Source organism: Ruditapes philippinarum, unplaced genomic scaffold, assembly GCF_026571515.1.
Source record: "Ruditapes philippinarum isolate M1 unplaced genomic scaffold, ASM2657151v2 ctg7876_1_1_1_1, whole genome shotgun sequence".
Lineage (NCBI taxonomy): Eukaryota > Metazoa > Mollusca > Bivalvia > Venerida > Veneridae > Ruditapes > Ruditapes philippinarum.
Window position 1 is genome coordinate 76,082 of NW_026861709.1, and position 16,199 is coordinate 92,280.

The window sequence follows — 16,199 nt, forward strand, 5'->3', positions numbered from 1 at the left end:
GATTCTTATATGATTATATAGCATATGGCACCGGTAAATCGGAAAATCTTCATTTGAACAGCCATTTTATATTGTGTACACATGCATAGAATATATTGAATGAGTGTAGTTTTATTACCAAATTTATTTAACGAGTTGAATGTAATTATATAATGTCAAAACCCAATCCAAAACACAGTTAAATGATCATGTATGACTACTTGGTCAATTAAGAATGAAACATAGTACATTTTGTTAATACTGAGAAAATAAGGTCTGATGATTTATATTTGCACTTGAATTACCAGAATGCATGTACTTGTATTATTTCAACAAAGTGCTTAGGGGGCCATGTACTAATCTTAAATATTTACTTGAATTCTAACAGAAACAAAACTGTGATTCCCGTTCCATTAAAAAACAAGAGCCCGGTCTGAGCCGGGTGATGCTCCCCGAATAGGTTTTGGGCACAGGAAAGTAAACCTCTTGTAGTTTCAGAGTTATGTCCGTGGAATAGTTCAAAGTGCAATAATTCCAAAACAAGGCAAGGGAGAGTTACAGTTCTTTGCACTGCACTTCTAATCAATGTGATCTATCAACCTACAAAGTTTCTCGATGATATCTCTTATGATTTCCGAGTTATGTCCTGGACAATTCAAAAAGTAAAAATAAACAAACTTGGCAATAACTCCAGAATTAGGCAAGGTAGAGTTATGATTCTTGTGCACTGCACATCTACCCATTGAGATTTATCTACCTACAAAGTTTCATGTTGATATCTCTTATAGTTTTACAGCTATGTCCTGGACAAGATTTTTCTAAAAGGGGAGATTATTAAAAAATAAGGCTTAACAGAGTTATGGTTCTTTTGCACTGCACCTCTACTCAATGAGATCTATCTACCTACAATGTTTCATGTTGATATCTCTTATAGTTTTAGAGTTATGCCCCGGACAAGATTTTTCTATAAGGGGAGATAATTCAAAAACCAGGCAAAATAGAGTTATGGTTCTTTAACACTGCACTCCCCCTCGTTGTCCTCTACCACTGTATGAAGTTTCAACAAATTATCTCCAAGGGTTTTTAAGTTATGTTCCGGACAAAGTTCAAGTTCAAAGTATTAAAATAAACAAAGGGCAATAACTCCAAAGTTAGGACAAAAAGAGTTATTGTTCTCATGCACTGCACATCTACGCATTGAGATCTATTCACCTACAAAGTTTCATGTTGATATCTCTTATAGATTTAGAGTTATGCCCCGGACAAGACTTTTCTATAAGGGGAAATAATTCAAAAACCGGGCACAATAGAGTTATGGTTCTTTGACACTGCACTCCCCCTCGATGCCCTCTACCACTGTATGAAGTTTCAACAAATTATCTCCAAGGGTTTTCAAGTTATGTTCCGGACAAAGTTCAAAGTATTAAAATTAACAAAGGGCAATAACTCCAAAATTAGGATGAAAAGAGTTATTTTTCTTATGCACTGCACATCTACCCATTGAGATCTATTTACCTACAAAGTTTCATGTTGATATCTCTTATAGTTTTAGAGTTATGCCCCGGACAATATTTTTCTATAAGGGGAGATAATTCAAAAACCGGGCAAAATAGAGTTATGGTTCTTTGACACTGCACTCCCCCTTGATGCCCTCTACCACTGTATGAAGTTTCAATAAATTATCTCCAAGGGTTTTCAAGTTATGTTCCGGACAAAGTTCAAAGTATTAAAATTAACAAAGGGCAATAACTCCAAAATTAGGATGAAAAGAGTTATTGTTCTTATGCACTGCACATCTACCCATTGAGATCTATTTACCTACAAAGTTTCATGTTGATATCTCTTATAGTTTTAGAGTAATGCCCCGGACAAGATTTTTCTATAAGGGGAGATAATTCAAAAACCGGGCAAAATAGAGTTATGGTTCTTTGACACTGCACTCCCCCTTGATGCCCTCTACCACTGTATGAAGTTTCAATAAATTATCTCCAAGGGTTTTCAAGTTATGCTCCGGACAAGACAACGGACGGACAGACGGACGGACGGACAGACGGACAGGGCGCCGACTATATGCTCCCCCGAAATTTTCGGGGAGCATAAAAAATTAAGAAAATATTAACTAAACTCTGTTTTTCTTCACAATAATTGTAAAAAAAAACAACATCAATTTAGGGAAACGCAGCTGATATCCCATCAATTTTATAGAACCGAGCGGTGGTTTGGGTGCCAATTAAATCGTCGTCTCGACTAAAACTCCGTGTTTCGAGCATATGTATGGCAGTTTGATCATGCACATGATGAGTCTGAACATCCCACATCTAGCAGTAAAGATTTCAAACTTTTTATTGTATATCACCAACGTAACAGCCTATATGTGCTACGATATATTTTATAAAAGTTTTTAATTTTTTTTTTTTTTCATTTCGGAAAATATGGTGTAAAAGGATGTGTTGTGGAGCTTTTCTGCATTTCGTCGGGCTATCACCATGGGCTTATTTGTCATAAGAGCTCTCTAAAAAGGCATATCACCGTGGGCTGTGTTAGCTTTACTGCATTTCCTCTAGAAGGAAGGCCTATTATCATGGCTTTACTTCAGGCTTTCACTGTGGGTTTACTTGCCACAACAGCTCTCAAAAAGGTCAATCACCATGGGTTTTGTAAGGTTAACTGCATTCCCTGAGACTAACACCTTGAGTTTAAGTGCGATTAGAACCCTCTAAAAGGCCTATAGCCCTAGGTTTTACTTTATTCACTGAGACTAGAATCGGGCTTGATTTGAAGTCAAGAATTACTAGAAAGGTGTTTTACCGTGGATTTGGTGAGCTTGACTGTATTCCCTGGGGCAAGATCGGGGGTAGAATTTCCGTTAAGAACTAATACATGTAGAAAGGTCTATCACCGTGGAATTTGTCAGCTTAACTGTATTCCCTGAGGCTAGGCTTTTATGTCAAGAACTACTAGAAAGGTCTATCACGTGAGTTTTGTCAGCTTGACTGTATTCCCCGAGGCTAAAGCTTGATTTGGAGTTTCCGTTAAGAACTACAAGAAAGGCCTATAACCGTGGAGTGGTCATCTTGGCTGAATTCCCTGAGGCTTAAACCGGGTTTTAATTTCCGATATGAAGAACTAAAAAGGCACACCATCGTGGGTTTGGTAGGCTTGACTGTATCCCTGATGCTGCAACCGGGTTTGCACTCATTCTTTATCCTTAATGTACAGACTCAATTATACCGAGTCTGCAATTGTCATGTAATTTTGTTGTGATTAATGCTTCTGAGGGATCACTTTGTTTCCAGATTGTTGATTTCCCATTAAGAACTACTAGAAAGGTCTATCACCATGGGTTTTGGTCAGCTTAATTGCTTCCCTGAGGCTAGAAACGGGCCTAATTTTCCGTTAAGAACAACAAAAAAGGCTGTGGAATTTTGAATTTCCGTTAAGAAATACTTAAAAGGACTATCACTGTGGGTTTTATCAGCATGACTGTCTTCCCTGAGGCTAGAACGGCGCTTGGTTTCCCGTTAAAATCCACTAGAAAGGCCTGTTATTGTGGGTTTTGTCAGTTGACTGTATTCCCTGAGGCTATAATCGGACATGGTAAGAACTACTAGTAAGGTCTATCACGGTTGGTTTTGTAAGACTGTATTCCCTGAGGCAAAAACCGGATTTGCATTTGCATTAAGAAACAATAGAAATTCTTATCACCATGGCTTTGGTTCGTTTTATGGTATTCACCGAGGCTTGAACCGAGTTTTGTATTCCGTTACGAATCACTAGAAGGCCTGTAACTGTGGGTTTAGTCCGCTAAACTGTATCGCCTGAGGCTAGAACCGGGTTGAAATTTCATTTAAGAACTACCAGAAAGACCCATAACCGTAGGTTTGATCAGTTTGACTGTATTCCTTGAGGCTAGAGTCGGACTTAGTTTTTTGTTTGATTTACCTGAAAGGCCTACCACCATGGTTTTGGAGAGCTTGATTGATGTCCCTGAGGCAAGAACCGAGTTTTGTTTTCAATAAAGAAACACTAGAAAGGCATATACTAGAAACCGGTTTTAATTTCCGTTAAGAACTACCAGAAGGGCATATCACCGTGGGTTTCTTCACCTTGACTTTATTCCCTGAGGCTAAAACCGTGTTTGAATTTCCCTTTAATACCCAAAAAGGGCCCATCCCTTAGTTTTGGGGCATTTCTGTATTCATGAGGCAAGCCTAGGTTTTCCCTTAAGAACTGCTAGAAAAGGTTCTCATCGGGGTTTCGCAGCCAACAGTGGGTAAAAAAGGTAAAGAATTTTCTGTAAAGGGACTATTATTTCCTTTGACAAAAACCGGGTAGTTTTTCAGTTAAGAACTAACAGAAAGGCAACCTTTTAGGGGTAATAAGTTACTGATTTTTAAGCTAGAACCGGGTTTTTTGTTTCCGTTTAAAATTTCTAGAAAGGTTATCACCGTCGGTTTGGTCCGCGTGATGTGCACTCCCCGAGGTAGAAACGGCTTTAAAATTTCTTTTTAAAATAATACAAAATCTTATCACCTTTTTTCGCTTGATTGTTTTTGGGCTTGGTTTTTCCCCTAAAAACAATAGAAATGCCTATCACTGTGGGTTTGGTCAGCTTGAGTGTATTCCCAAAGGCTCCAATCAGGCTTGCTTTTCTGTTAAAAACTATTAGAAAGGCCTATCACCGTGTGTTTGGTCTGCTTGACTGTATTCCAAGAAGCAACAACCAGTTGATATTTCCGTTATGAACTACTAAAAAGGTCTTGTTCCGCTTGACTATATCCCCTAAGGCTAGGATCGGACTTTGTTTCCGTTTAGATTTACTAAAAAGGCCTATCACCTTGGGTTTGGTCAGCCTGACTGTATTCCTTGAGGCAAGAACTAGATTTGCATTTCCATGAAGAACTACTAGAAAGCCCTATAACCGGGGGTTTGATCAGTTTCACTGTATTTGATGAGGCTAGAACCGAGTTTTTTATCAATAACGAGCTACTAGAAAGGCACAATACCATGGTCCGCTTTATTGTTATCCCTGAGGCTAGAACCGGGCCTGTTTTTTTTTCTTTTAAGAACTACTAGAAAAGCGTATCACCAAATGACTGTATTTCCTGAGGCTAGAACCGAGATTGATTTTCCCTTTAGAACTACCAGAAATATCTATCATCGTGGGTTAAGTCAGTTTGACTGTATTCCCTGAGGCTAGAACCGAGTCTTGTTTTCAATAAAGAACTACTAGAAAAGCCTTTCACCGTTGGTTTCGTTTGCTTGCTTGTATTTAGTCAGGCTAGAACCGGGCCTGGTTTTCTGTTAAGAACTATTAGAAAGGCGTATCACCAGATGACTGTATTTCCTGAGGCTAGAACCGGGTTTGATTGTCCCTTTAGAACTACCAGAAATGCCTATCATCGTGGGTTTGGTCAGTTTGACTGTATTTGCTGAGGCTAGAACCGAGTTTTGTTTTCAACAAAACTAAATACTAGTACTAGAAAGGCATGTCACCGTCGAATTGGTCCGTTTGAATGTATTCTCTGAGGCTAGAGCGGGGGTTGGTTTTCCGTTAAGAACTACTAGAAAAGCGTATGACCAAGGTTGTAATCAGCTTGACTGTATTTTCTAAGACTACAACCGACCTTAAATTTCCGTTAAGAACTACCAGAAAGGCATAACATATGGGTTTTGTCAGCATTACTGTATTCCATGAGGCTAGACAGGGGTTTCAATTTCTGTTCCGACCTACTAGAAAAGACTTTTAACGTGGATTTCCTCAGCTTTTAAAATGTATTCACTAAGCCTTAAACAGGTTTATAATTTCTGCCAAGAACTAGTCAAAGGCCTATCACCGTGTGTTTGTTCCGTTTTACTGTTTTCTTTGAGTCTTCAATGGGGCCTGGTTTTCTGTTATCAACTACTAGAAAGGCTTATCATTGTGGACTTGGTCAGTATGACTGTTTTCCCTGAGGAGAGAACCAGTTTTGTATTTCCATAAATAACTACTAGAAAGGCCTCTCACCGTGGGATGGGTCAGTTTGATTGTATTCGCTGAGGCTAAAACCAAATTTTGTTTTCAGTTAAGAACTACTAAAAACATGTCCGCTTGATTGTATTCCCTGAAGTAAGAGCAGGGCCTGTTTTACCGTTTAGAACTACGCAAAAGGCCTATCACCGTGGGTTTGGTCCGCTTGACTGTATTCCCTGAGGCTAGAACTGGGTTTAAATTTCCGTTAAGGACTACCAGAAAGGCCTTCCACCGTGGGATTGTTCCGCTTGAATATACATGTATTCCTTTAGGCAAGAATATGACTTGGTTTCCCGATAAGAACTTCTAGAAAGTGCTAGCATCGTGGGTTTGGTCAGTTTGACTCTGTTCCTTGGGGCAAACACTGGATTTGCATTTCCATTAAGATTTATTAGATAACCTATCACCGTGAGTTTGGTCAGTTTGTCTGTATTCACTTAGTCAAGAACCGAGTTTAGTCAATAACGAATTACTAGAAAGACATGTCACCGTGTGTTTGGCCAGCTTGATTGTATATTCAACCGGCTTGGAGAGGCGTATCACCGAAGGTATAATGAGTTTGACTGTATCTCCTGAGGCTAGAACCGGGTTTAAATTTCCATTAAGAACTATCAGAGAGGCCTATCACCGCGGGTTTGGTCAGCCTAACTGTATTTCCTAAGGCTTAAACCGGGTTTGAAATTCCGTTAAAAACTACCAGAAAGGCTTAGGTCAGTCTAACTGTATTCAATAAGGTTAAATATCCGTTAAGAACTACTTGAAAATCTTCTTGCCGTGATTTTCAAAAGCTTTTATGTATTCACTGAGGCTAAAACCGGTTTAGAATTTCCGATAAGAACTATTAGAGAGGCCTATCACCGCGGGTTTAGTCAGACTGACTGTATTTTCTAAGGCTAAAACCAGATTTGAAATTACGTTAAAAACAACCAGAAAGGCTTAAGGGGTTTGGTCAGTCTTACTGTGTTCCAGAAGGTTTAAATGTCCGATAAGACCTACTTGAAAATCTTCTTGCCGTTTTGCATTTCAGTTAAGAAAAACTTGAAAGGCCTATCACCGTGCGTTTGGTTAGTTTGACTGTATTCTCTGAGGTTGGAAACGGGCATGGTTTTTCGTTAAATGCTACCAGAACAAGTAAAAAAACTGGTAAAAAGGCCTATCACCGAGAATGTAATCAGCTTGACTGTATTTTCTGAGGCTAGAACCCGGTTTAAATTTCCGTTAAGGACTACAAGTAAGGCCTATCACCGTGGGTTAGTTCTGATTGACTGTATTCGCTGTGGCTAGAATCGGACTTGGTTTTCCGTTAAGAACTACATACTAGAAAGGTCTATCACCTTGGGTTTGGTCAGCTTGACTATATTCCTTGAGACACGAACTGAATTTGCATTTCCATTAAGAACTATAAGAAGGCATATAACCGTGGATTTGGTCAGTTTGCCTGTATTCGAGTTTTGTCTTCAATAAATTATTTCTAGAAATGCCTGTCACCGTGAGTTTTGACCGCTTGATTGTTTTCTCTGAGGCTAGAACGTGGTCTGGTTTTCCGATAAGAACTTCTAGAAAGGCATATCACCGAGGGTGTAATCAGCTTGACTTTATTTCATGAGGCCAGGATCGAGTTTGATTTTCCTTTAAGAACTACCAGAAAGGCCTATCACCGTGGGTTTGTTCAGATTGACTGTATTCCCTGAGGTTAAACCCGGGTTTGAATTTCCGTTAAGTACTACTCGAAAATTTCGCTTAAAAACTACTAGAAAGACCTCTCACCGTGGGTTTTGTCAGCTAAACTGTATTCACTGAGCTTAAACCGGTTAAGAACTACATGAAAGTCATATCACCGTGGGTTTGGTCAGCTTGACTCTATTCCCTGGGGCAAGATGCGGGTTTGCATTTCAATTAAGAACTAATAGAAATGACTATCACCGTTGGTTTGGTCAGTTTGACTGTATTCGTTGAGGCTAGAACTGAGTTTTGTTTTTAGATAAGAACTACTAGAAAGGCCTTTCACCGTGGGTTTAATCCACTTGATTTTTTCCCTGAGGCTAGAACCGGGCCTAGCTTTCCGTTAAGAACTACTAGCTTGAATTATAAATAAACAATTCAATATAAATTAAACTTAACTGAAATGAAGTTATTTGAAGTTTTCTCCTAGTAATTCCATATGCGACAATGAAATACAGTTAAAACTATTTTTGTCTTAGAATAATATGAAGAAATAAAGAAAAAGTCACATGCTTAATAAAAAATATACGAAAGGCCATTACAAGACTATTTACACGAATACCAACATATGCTGACTTTTTCGAAAATGTACATCATCGACGGAAACTTTCGAATATTACAGATTTATTTCCGGAAGATAAACATCACTGAATATACATTTGCGCAATGCTTAGTTGCCATAATTAAATGCGTTCTTTTCTAATCTTGATCCATTATTATTTATGGTGTCACAAATGTTCATTATCAAGCGCTTAGTTTGTTAAATATTTACTTGAATTGTAACAAATGTTAATTTGCACACATAATGTAGACATTTACCATGAAGTGTTTTGTTTATGAAGTATTTTTGTTTTATTCTTTTTTTCTGATTCGTATAATTCTAAGTTAATGAGGGAACAGTCTAAAACTAATTTCAACTGCATCTGATCATTTATACTACACTTTTCAGACTGCCAAATCATTTTTATTTCTTTAGAAGAAAAGCAAAAATAAAACTGTAAGTCTTGTTCCATTATAATAACTTTAATAAAATATTAATGAAACAAAGTCTTCTTCATGTAGAGTATCTTTAAAGAAAGATACTCGGTCGAAGTAAAACTGGTTTACTTATGCAAAGTCAAATAGAAATTTAGCATAGCTTGTATTACAATGACATAATAAATTAATAATTTCTTGTAAGGTTATTAGTCTTAAAAATGGAACACGAACCTGTCATATTTCAGTAAGTAAATTCAATTTCTAACACCATCATCTTCGCAGTCGGTGATTATTTTTATAAATACTTGATCATTGTGTACACCGGTCTTACTGACCTGTGTGAAACTACTCTAAGCATCATGGGAACGAACTACTTTTAACATGGCGGTTTGAACACGGAAGTGATAGAACAAAACGCAAATGGGGCAAAAAAATAAACTTTTTCCATACCCTGTTGGCAAAATAGCTATTACATCATTTTTACTCAAAACATGCATCAAACACTCTTTCTGACAATCCTTTAGTGGTTTTACATACCCAATTTCGTTCAACACGCGTGATAGTAGTTCGTTCATTGTTAGTTTAAAACCGAAAGTAGTTTTGAATATTTGAATAGTAATAATAATAATAATAATAAATAATAATAATAAATAGTAACACCGTCCAACTATCAATTGCAATATCGAACTATCAATAATAAAATCTGGAAAACAGTGATCCCTTTGAAGCAATAAACAATTTTAAACACTTGAAAAGATATATTGTGTTTTATAAAATAAAATCGTCATCCCTGCGCGGACTTCTTTATGTCGGAGTCACTTTAACCCTCACTTGGGGTGAGTAATGCGTCGAACGACACAGGTCGATATTTGAGAGACAATGAATACTTGATTAAATGCAAAAATATATGAAAATTATAAACATTATGTCAATTTAACACATCAATAATCATATCATATATCAAACACTTATTGAACATAATAAATCTTGGGTATCTGATAATTTCTGATATTATTCTAGTTATTTTGGACGAAATTTAAAACTCAGATCTTGTGTAAATTAAACTCAGTAAGTTCTTACAAATAAAATAAATTGTTCACAAGAAAATGTATTGAGATCTGAATGCAGTGTAAAATGTTTCGTGGGAGGAAGTATTGTTAAACAGAACTTAAATATTCGAGCAATTTAAATAGAAAGTTTAAGAACTATCCTGTACATTTTATTTTAGAACTATCCCTACAATTTGATTTTATTATGGCAAAAACTATCCTTTTCATTTTAGTTCAGAACTATCTTAAAATGACAAGAACTATCCTTTACTTTTTATTTTAGAATGACCAATGAGATTCCTAAATTTCATTTTCTTATTTTAAACCAATGAAAACTCTTCTTACATTCAGATCTTCCCCGTAAATTTTACAGGAAGTCAGACTGATTTTAGACCGGCTTTCGGCCGAAAAAAAAACTTCAACACAGGGGAACGCCGCAATAATCCCATCTTGTATTTGGATCCATTGTATAACACCAGGGGGCGCCTGCTAGATCGGGGTCTCGACAAAAACTCTTGGCATCAGTGAGACTTGCTTCTGGAAGTCCTGTGGCAGTCATGTCATGTGTATGTGGAGACTGAACATCCCATCTCTGACAGTTAAGATTGCCAACTGTAGATTGTGTATCCCCATAGTACAGTGATGACTGCCCACCGACGTAGCATCCTATGTGTGCTAAAAATAGAATTTATTTGATGGAAACATTGTTTTTGAACGATATTTTAAGAAAACAGAACGGATAATTAAACCATTACCAAATGTCTTACATTTAGACGTGTCCGCCTTTCAGTCTCGAAAAAACAATTCATCATTATTTTTGAAATATTCAAAATACGTACAAACTGAAAAGCGGACAGTGCAGACCATTATGAGACGACGCGGATCCGTCAGTTGGTATTGATTTGCACTGGTTGCATGGTGGGAATGTGTTGCTGACAATAAATAGACTTAAGGTTAACCATTTAATTTCGAAAAAATTGGAATTTAAAAGTTAATTAAGATAGATAATTCAATTTGAAGAAAGATAACTAATGACATAGTTTGCCTGGTAACTTATATACATGATAATCAGATAAACAAAAACCGCTGCAGACGATTAAGTCGCAATTACTGACGGACTGGTGCAAAAATGTATATCTACCATCTTGACTTGTGATAACTTGACTTGTGATTTAGAGCAAAATGTGCTGGGTGTCGAGGGAACCTGAAAGCGGTACGTGCATCCCCACGCCACCTCTTCCCTCCTCGATTGTTTATATGTGCATAAAGTAGATTTATTTCTTTGATAACACTGGAAAGCATCAATTTTCAAGCGGGCACACAAATAGATCCATCGACATTCTGTTAGCCAGCTAGAGTCTCCTCCCAGGAAAGAATGCAATGTCCTTGATGAAATTTGGTCCCACGCAAGTGATGAGAAATTAGCAATCATGACTACTCGACAAGTATTAATTCTAACTATAAATATCAATAAGGATCACAATATGTTTATGTATTCAAGAGAAAAAGCACTGCTATCTAAAACAAGGTCCCATAACTCCAACTTTTACTTTGGATAACCATACAAGGTTATTATAATATAAAAAGAATAAAAAGATCAAAAATATTTACGTATTAAAGTACAAACAGCTGCACTTCCGGTCCAGACGCCATTATCACAGGTTCTTGAAGAGTGCCCGGATGTTATACTACATTTGGAATCACAGGAGTACGTGGCCGTTGCTCCGTGTGTCGTATATGGAACACTGACAGATCCATGAGATATGGTAGGAAGACCTCCGCAATCTGTTAGAAAATAGGGTGTTACACAAGTTTAACCAAAATGTAACATAAAATACACAAAAGTTGCATAGTCTTTTTCTAATAACTCTTACGGATTTGTTCTGTTTACCCTTATTCCGCTGCCCCCATACAATTTTCCTAAATTTACCATAGAAAGAAACCAGTCCACGGAAAGGAAGTGCTTTTTAAAGAAATAAGAAGAAAAGAAGGTGTATTGTGTATAAATTAAACAAGGAGGACGGAAATTGCCAAAAATAGTGCAATTCATCAGAAAAAAATGTAATCTAATTATCAAAATTCCGCTGATAACCTAAGTTACCGGTTGCGTGCTCCTTGGGCTATGATAACAGACACGTTTTTAGAAAAACTCAGGGTTTTTTTTGTTGTTGTTGTTGTTTTGTTTTTTAAACAAGGGAAACAATATTATGTTACGAACCAATCAGATTCACGGATAGAGCTGCGGACGTTTTACGTCACAAAAGTTAAATTAAATGATCCGCAATTTATAATTCTTCATTTATACACAATTAAGTAAACAATAGGAGAGTTATTACACATTTAGGATAGGTGTCCCGAATAGGTACTGTTGGATATTTATTGCAGTCTGATACCTTTGATTGTACTTTTCACACTTGTAAAATTTACCGACACCAAAATGCCGACTTCACTGTCAAATTGTCACCACAAAGATTTAATTCATTCCTGAGTAAGTTGAATGTATTTGTAGATGTAAATAATGGTGTTAAGAAATACTTTTAGTGCTGATAATTGTATACGATATTATGATAAATTGTCATATATTTCTCTGCACAAACTCAGTATCTTTAAATGATCATGATAAAAACCGGCAGCAATAAAGGTCACATAGTTTAGTCAAAACTCGGCAGAATTATAATAAATGGTCATATAGTTGTCACCTTAGACTCAGAATTGTAAATGGTCATAAAGTTCTTCCGAGACTTGGCAGTATAAATGGTCCTACATTTCTCTTCATAGATTAAATCGTCATTACTATTTACCATAGGCTAGGAAAAAAAATGATCGTATTGACTCTTGTTGTCAAAGGTTCCGCAGTATTGATAGCCATATAAAACACATTAGTATTAATAGTCATCTGGTTGCTAATGATCCTACGGAAGAGCATTAGTGCCAGGTGTATGTTTTTTATTAACTCGAAATTTCGAGTTACTAAGTCGAAATTTCGAGTTACTTATCTCGAAATTTCGAGTTACTTACTCGAAATTTCGACTTACTAACTCGAAATTTCGACTTCCTAACCCGAAATTTCGACTTACTAACTCGAAATTTCGACTTACTAACTCGAAATTTCAAGTAACTTATCTCGAAATTTCGACTTAGTAACTCGAAATTTCGACTTATTAACATTTCAAGAATGACCAAAGTTATTTTAGATGGTATAAGATATAGTAGGCAGTGCCTTTGAACGATGGAGATAGAGAAACGGGTGCCTGGACAAAAACTATTGAAATTTAACTTAAACTTAGTAATAGCCGACATAAAAAATACAAGGCTTCCTTTAATTTGTACGTTCAGGCGTTCTTCAGACGATGTATTGTATCCCATCTGTTCGAACATATCTTTTCACTAATCATATTCTTCTCATCCCTGTAAAAAAACGGTCCTATACTTTACGTGTGGGACATCTGAGGAAAGTATCGCGGCGTGGCCAAAATAGGGCGTGCTGAGGCCTTTGTCAAAATTGTTGGACTGACTATATTTCTTGTAAAATCGCATGCTTTTATATTGTTCCCAACATATATATTATAACAAGTATCACTTTTATCAACTTTTATCAACACAATATGAATCAAAGTATTGGTAAATAATGATAATGTTACAAAAACATTATTAGTATAAAGAAACGTGACAGACAAACTTGTCTATACACGTCATTTAAAACTTATTTAACACATGATGGGTGTGTTTTGGACTTGTTGTTTCTCCATATGATTGTTGTATGTGTGCTTAAGAAAAAGAAACACCCTGTTAGCACGGAAATGTGGAAAGTGTGATTTTACATACCTCCCCCCCCCCCCTTCCACAAAAAAAGCGAAGGATATGTTCAGTATGTGTGGACAATTTGACCGTATAAAATTGTTCTGTTAAATAAATGTTAAAGGTGCTCTGTCAATGTGCAACAACTACACACGTAAGAAAGTATCTTGAATTCAATCCTTGCTTTGACCGGCAACCAATGAAAGTCGTGCAATGTTAGTCGAAATTACGAGTTACTAAGTCGAAATTTCGAGTTACTAAGTCGAAATTTCGAGATAGTAACTCGAAATTTCGAGATAAGTAACTCGAAGTTTCGTGTTAGTAAGTCGAAATTTCGAGTTAGTAACTCGAATTTTCGAGTTAATAAAAAACATACACCTGGCACTAATGCTCTTCCGTATGATCCAGATTAAATTAAGGTTATATAATTCTCAAAGATACAGAACAGTATAACTTTTTAATCACTGTCTGGTTAACTTGTCCTTCTATATAACAAAAACCATCGTTGAAAAAAAAACATGTTTGGGTGGTTTTTGTTTTTGCGGAAGTTGGGAAATAGAGGTATTTGGGACATATCACCTTTAATTGTGCAGGTCATTTCCTCACCTTTAATTGTGCAGGTCATTTCAATGCCATCCCATGTCCCGTCAACACAATTTCTTGTTATATCTCCCGAGGTGCGTTCATACCCATACTGGCACGCGTAAGTTGCTGTGCTTCCGTGTGTTGTCGATGCTGCTGACACTGTTCCATGTGCTATATCAACTAGTGGTCCGCAATCTGTAAACACAAAAGTCAACCCACAATGGCTTTAACTTGAGCTGTGTTATACAATCACATTGTCAATAGTTACCGTACTTGCCATGTTTTTAATATATCTAGGTATTATAAACATGTAATTATATTATATATACCCGCTTTAAAGAAATGATAATCTATCAATTCGTACTCACAATTAGTTTATATTTTCTTATTTGCTTTTGAATAAGAAGTTTGTATATCCAAGAGGGCTTTGGGCTTTTATCCTTTTCCTATTTGAAATTTTTATTCTTTAAGGGTTAAACGATATACGTATTTAGTTCATGTACATATTATAGTAATACTGTTAGAACATGAACGTATATCAAGTCTCTCCCTCGGAATCGGTGTTAAATTTCTCTCTACAGACTCGGTTTTCTGCATGGTCATATATTTCTCTCCACAGACTCAGTGTTATATTTCTCTCTACAGACTCGGTGTTCTACAAGGTCATATATTTCTCTCCACAGACTCAGTGTTAAATTTCCCTCTACAGACTCGGTGTCCTGCATGGTCATATATTTCTCTCCACAGACTCAGTGTTATATATTTTCCACAGACTCGGTTCTCTATGTGGTCATATATTTCTCTCCACAAACTCAGTGTTATATTTCTTTCCACAGACTCGGTGTTCTATATGGTCATATATTTCTCTCCACAGACTCGGTGTTATATTTCTCTCCACAGACTCGGTGTTCTACATGGTAATGTATTTCTCTCCATAGACTCGGTGTTCTATATGGTCATATATTTCTCTGCACAGATTAAGTAGAATAATTTACCACAAATCCGGCAGCAATAACGGTCACATAGTTTTGTCAAAACTCGGCAATATAAATGGTCATAAACTTGTCATCTTAGACTCAGTATTATAAATACTGTCAGGAAAGGGCCGGGTCAAGAAGCAGGAACCCTAAACTTTAGTATACGATATATAGACGGAATTAGATATATACGGAAGAACACGGTTTTTAACTTAAAGTGGTGTTTATTTTTGATAAACAAATAAATAAATGCAATGGAACAAACTTAATGTATATGCTTCAATTAATTGTTAATGTATGTTCGTAAGACTTTATATGTATATGATACAAGGTGGGTTTAGTGTGTCCAAGAATCTGTAAAACTCAGTTCATTTCAGTTCAACGGTACAACTCAGTTCATTTCAGTTCAGCGGATTTCAGTTCAACGGAATTCGCTCCAGCGGAATTACAAAGTAATAACAAAATATCAGCGGATTTATATTTGTAACAATCAAAGATTCATTTCATCAGCGGAATATAACTCAATATAATGTTTTACCAAAGCAATATAATTATTTCAGCGGATTCTACTTGTTTACAACATAACGAAAGGTTTTCCGCTCAGCGGTTGGGAAGCTGACATTGAATGTTCGCGCCTGTATTTATATACTTTGGCGCCTTGATAACAGCGGGTAAAAAGTACCAGTCCAAAACATTTGAATAAGGCGTCGACCAATGAAAACGCATAGCGGATTCCGCTAGCCAATCACAAGTATTCAGTCTCCAAATAACTCACTGTCTGTCTACGCCGCTTAAATAAAATAGCTCCGCTGTAATCCGTTGTTTAGAGTTTACAATAGTTTCACAATGAATAGAAATATAAGAGACATTGTTTTAAATACAGCAGATAAATGCTGTTTATTGGTACTTTTCTGTAGTTAAAAACTTTCCGTTTATAATTTATCGTTTGGTTTTTGAACGGAACTCATTTCCGCTGGAAACTTCTTCATAAAAGTAAACAAAACATGTTTCGTCAAGGAATTCCAATTATGTGTGAGTAACTGTTGTTTAGAGGTTATAAATAGCGTATAACTTCTTCGACAGTATAACTTGAATGAG

The 16,199-nt window shown here is 36.5% G+C and overlaps 1 protein-coding gene across 1 annotated transcript; it reads right to left on the minus strand.

Moving 5' to 3' along the window:
- Positions 1–9,412: 9,412 nt before the first annotated feature.
- On the minus strand, positions 9,413–14,721 carry LOC132716567 (plasminogen-like). The gene is made up of 4 exons (XM_060699869.1): positions 14,643–14,721; positions 14,146–14,319; positions 11,353–11,526; positions 9,413–10,416 (listed from the first exon to the last, which is right to left on the minus strand). Exons 1-4 carry the CDS (start codon positions 14,719–14,721, stop codon positions 10,160–10,162), a joined length of 684 nt encoding a protein of 227 aa, XP_060555852.1. The 3' UTR covers positions 9,413–10,159.
- Between the last annotated feature and the right edge of the window lie 1,478 nt (positions 14,722–16,199).

Bases quoted from the DNA above. Each gene is read 5' to 3' on its own strand.
- LOC132716567 (XM_060699869.1), bottom strand. From the start codon at position 14,721: ATGCAGAAAACCGAGTCTGTAGAGAGAAATTTAACACCGATTCCGAGG. The intron at 11,527-14,145 runs GTGAGGAAATGA...ATTTTCTAACAG, and splicing joins AATGACCTGCACAATTAAAG to ATTGCGGAGGTCTTCCTACC. The intron at 10,417-11,352 runs GTAAATATTTTT...TTCTATTTTTAG, and splicing joins AGCTGTTTGTACTTTAATAC to CACACATAGGATGCTACGTC.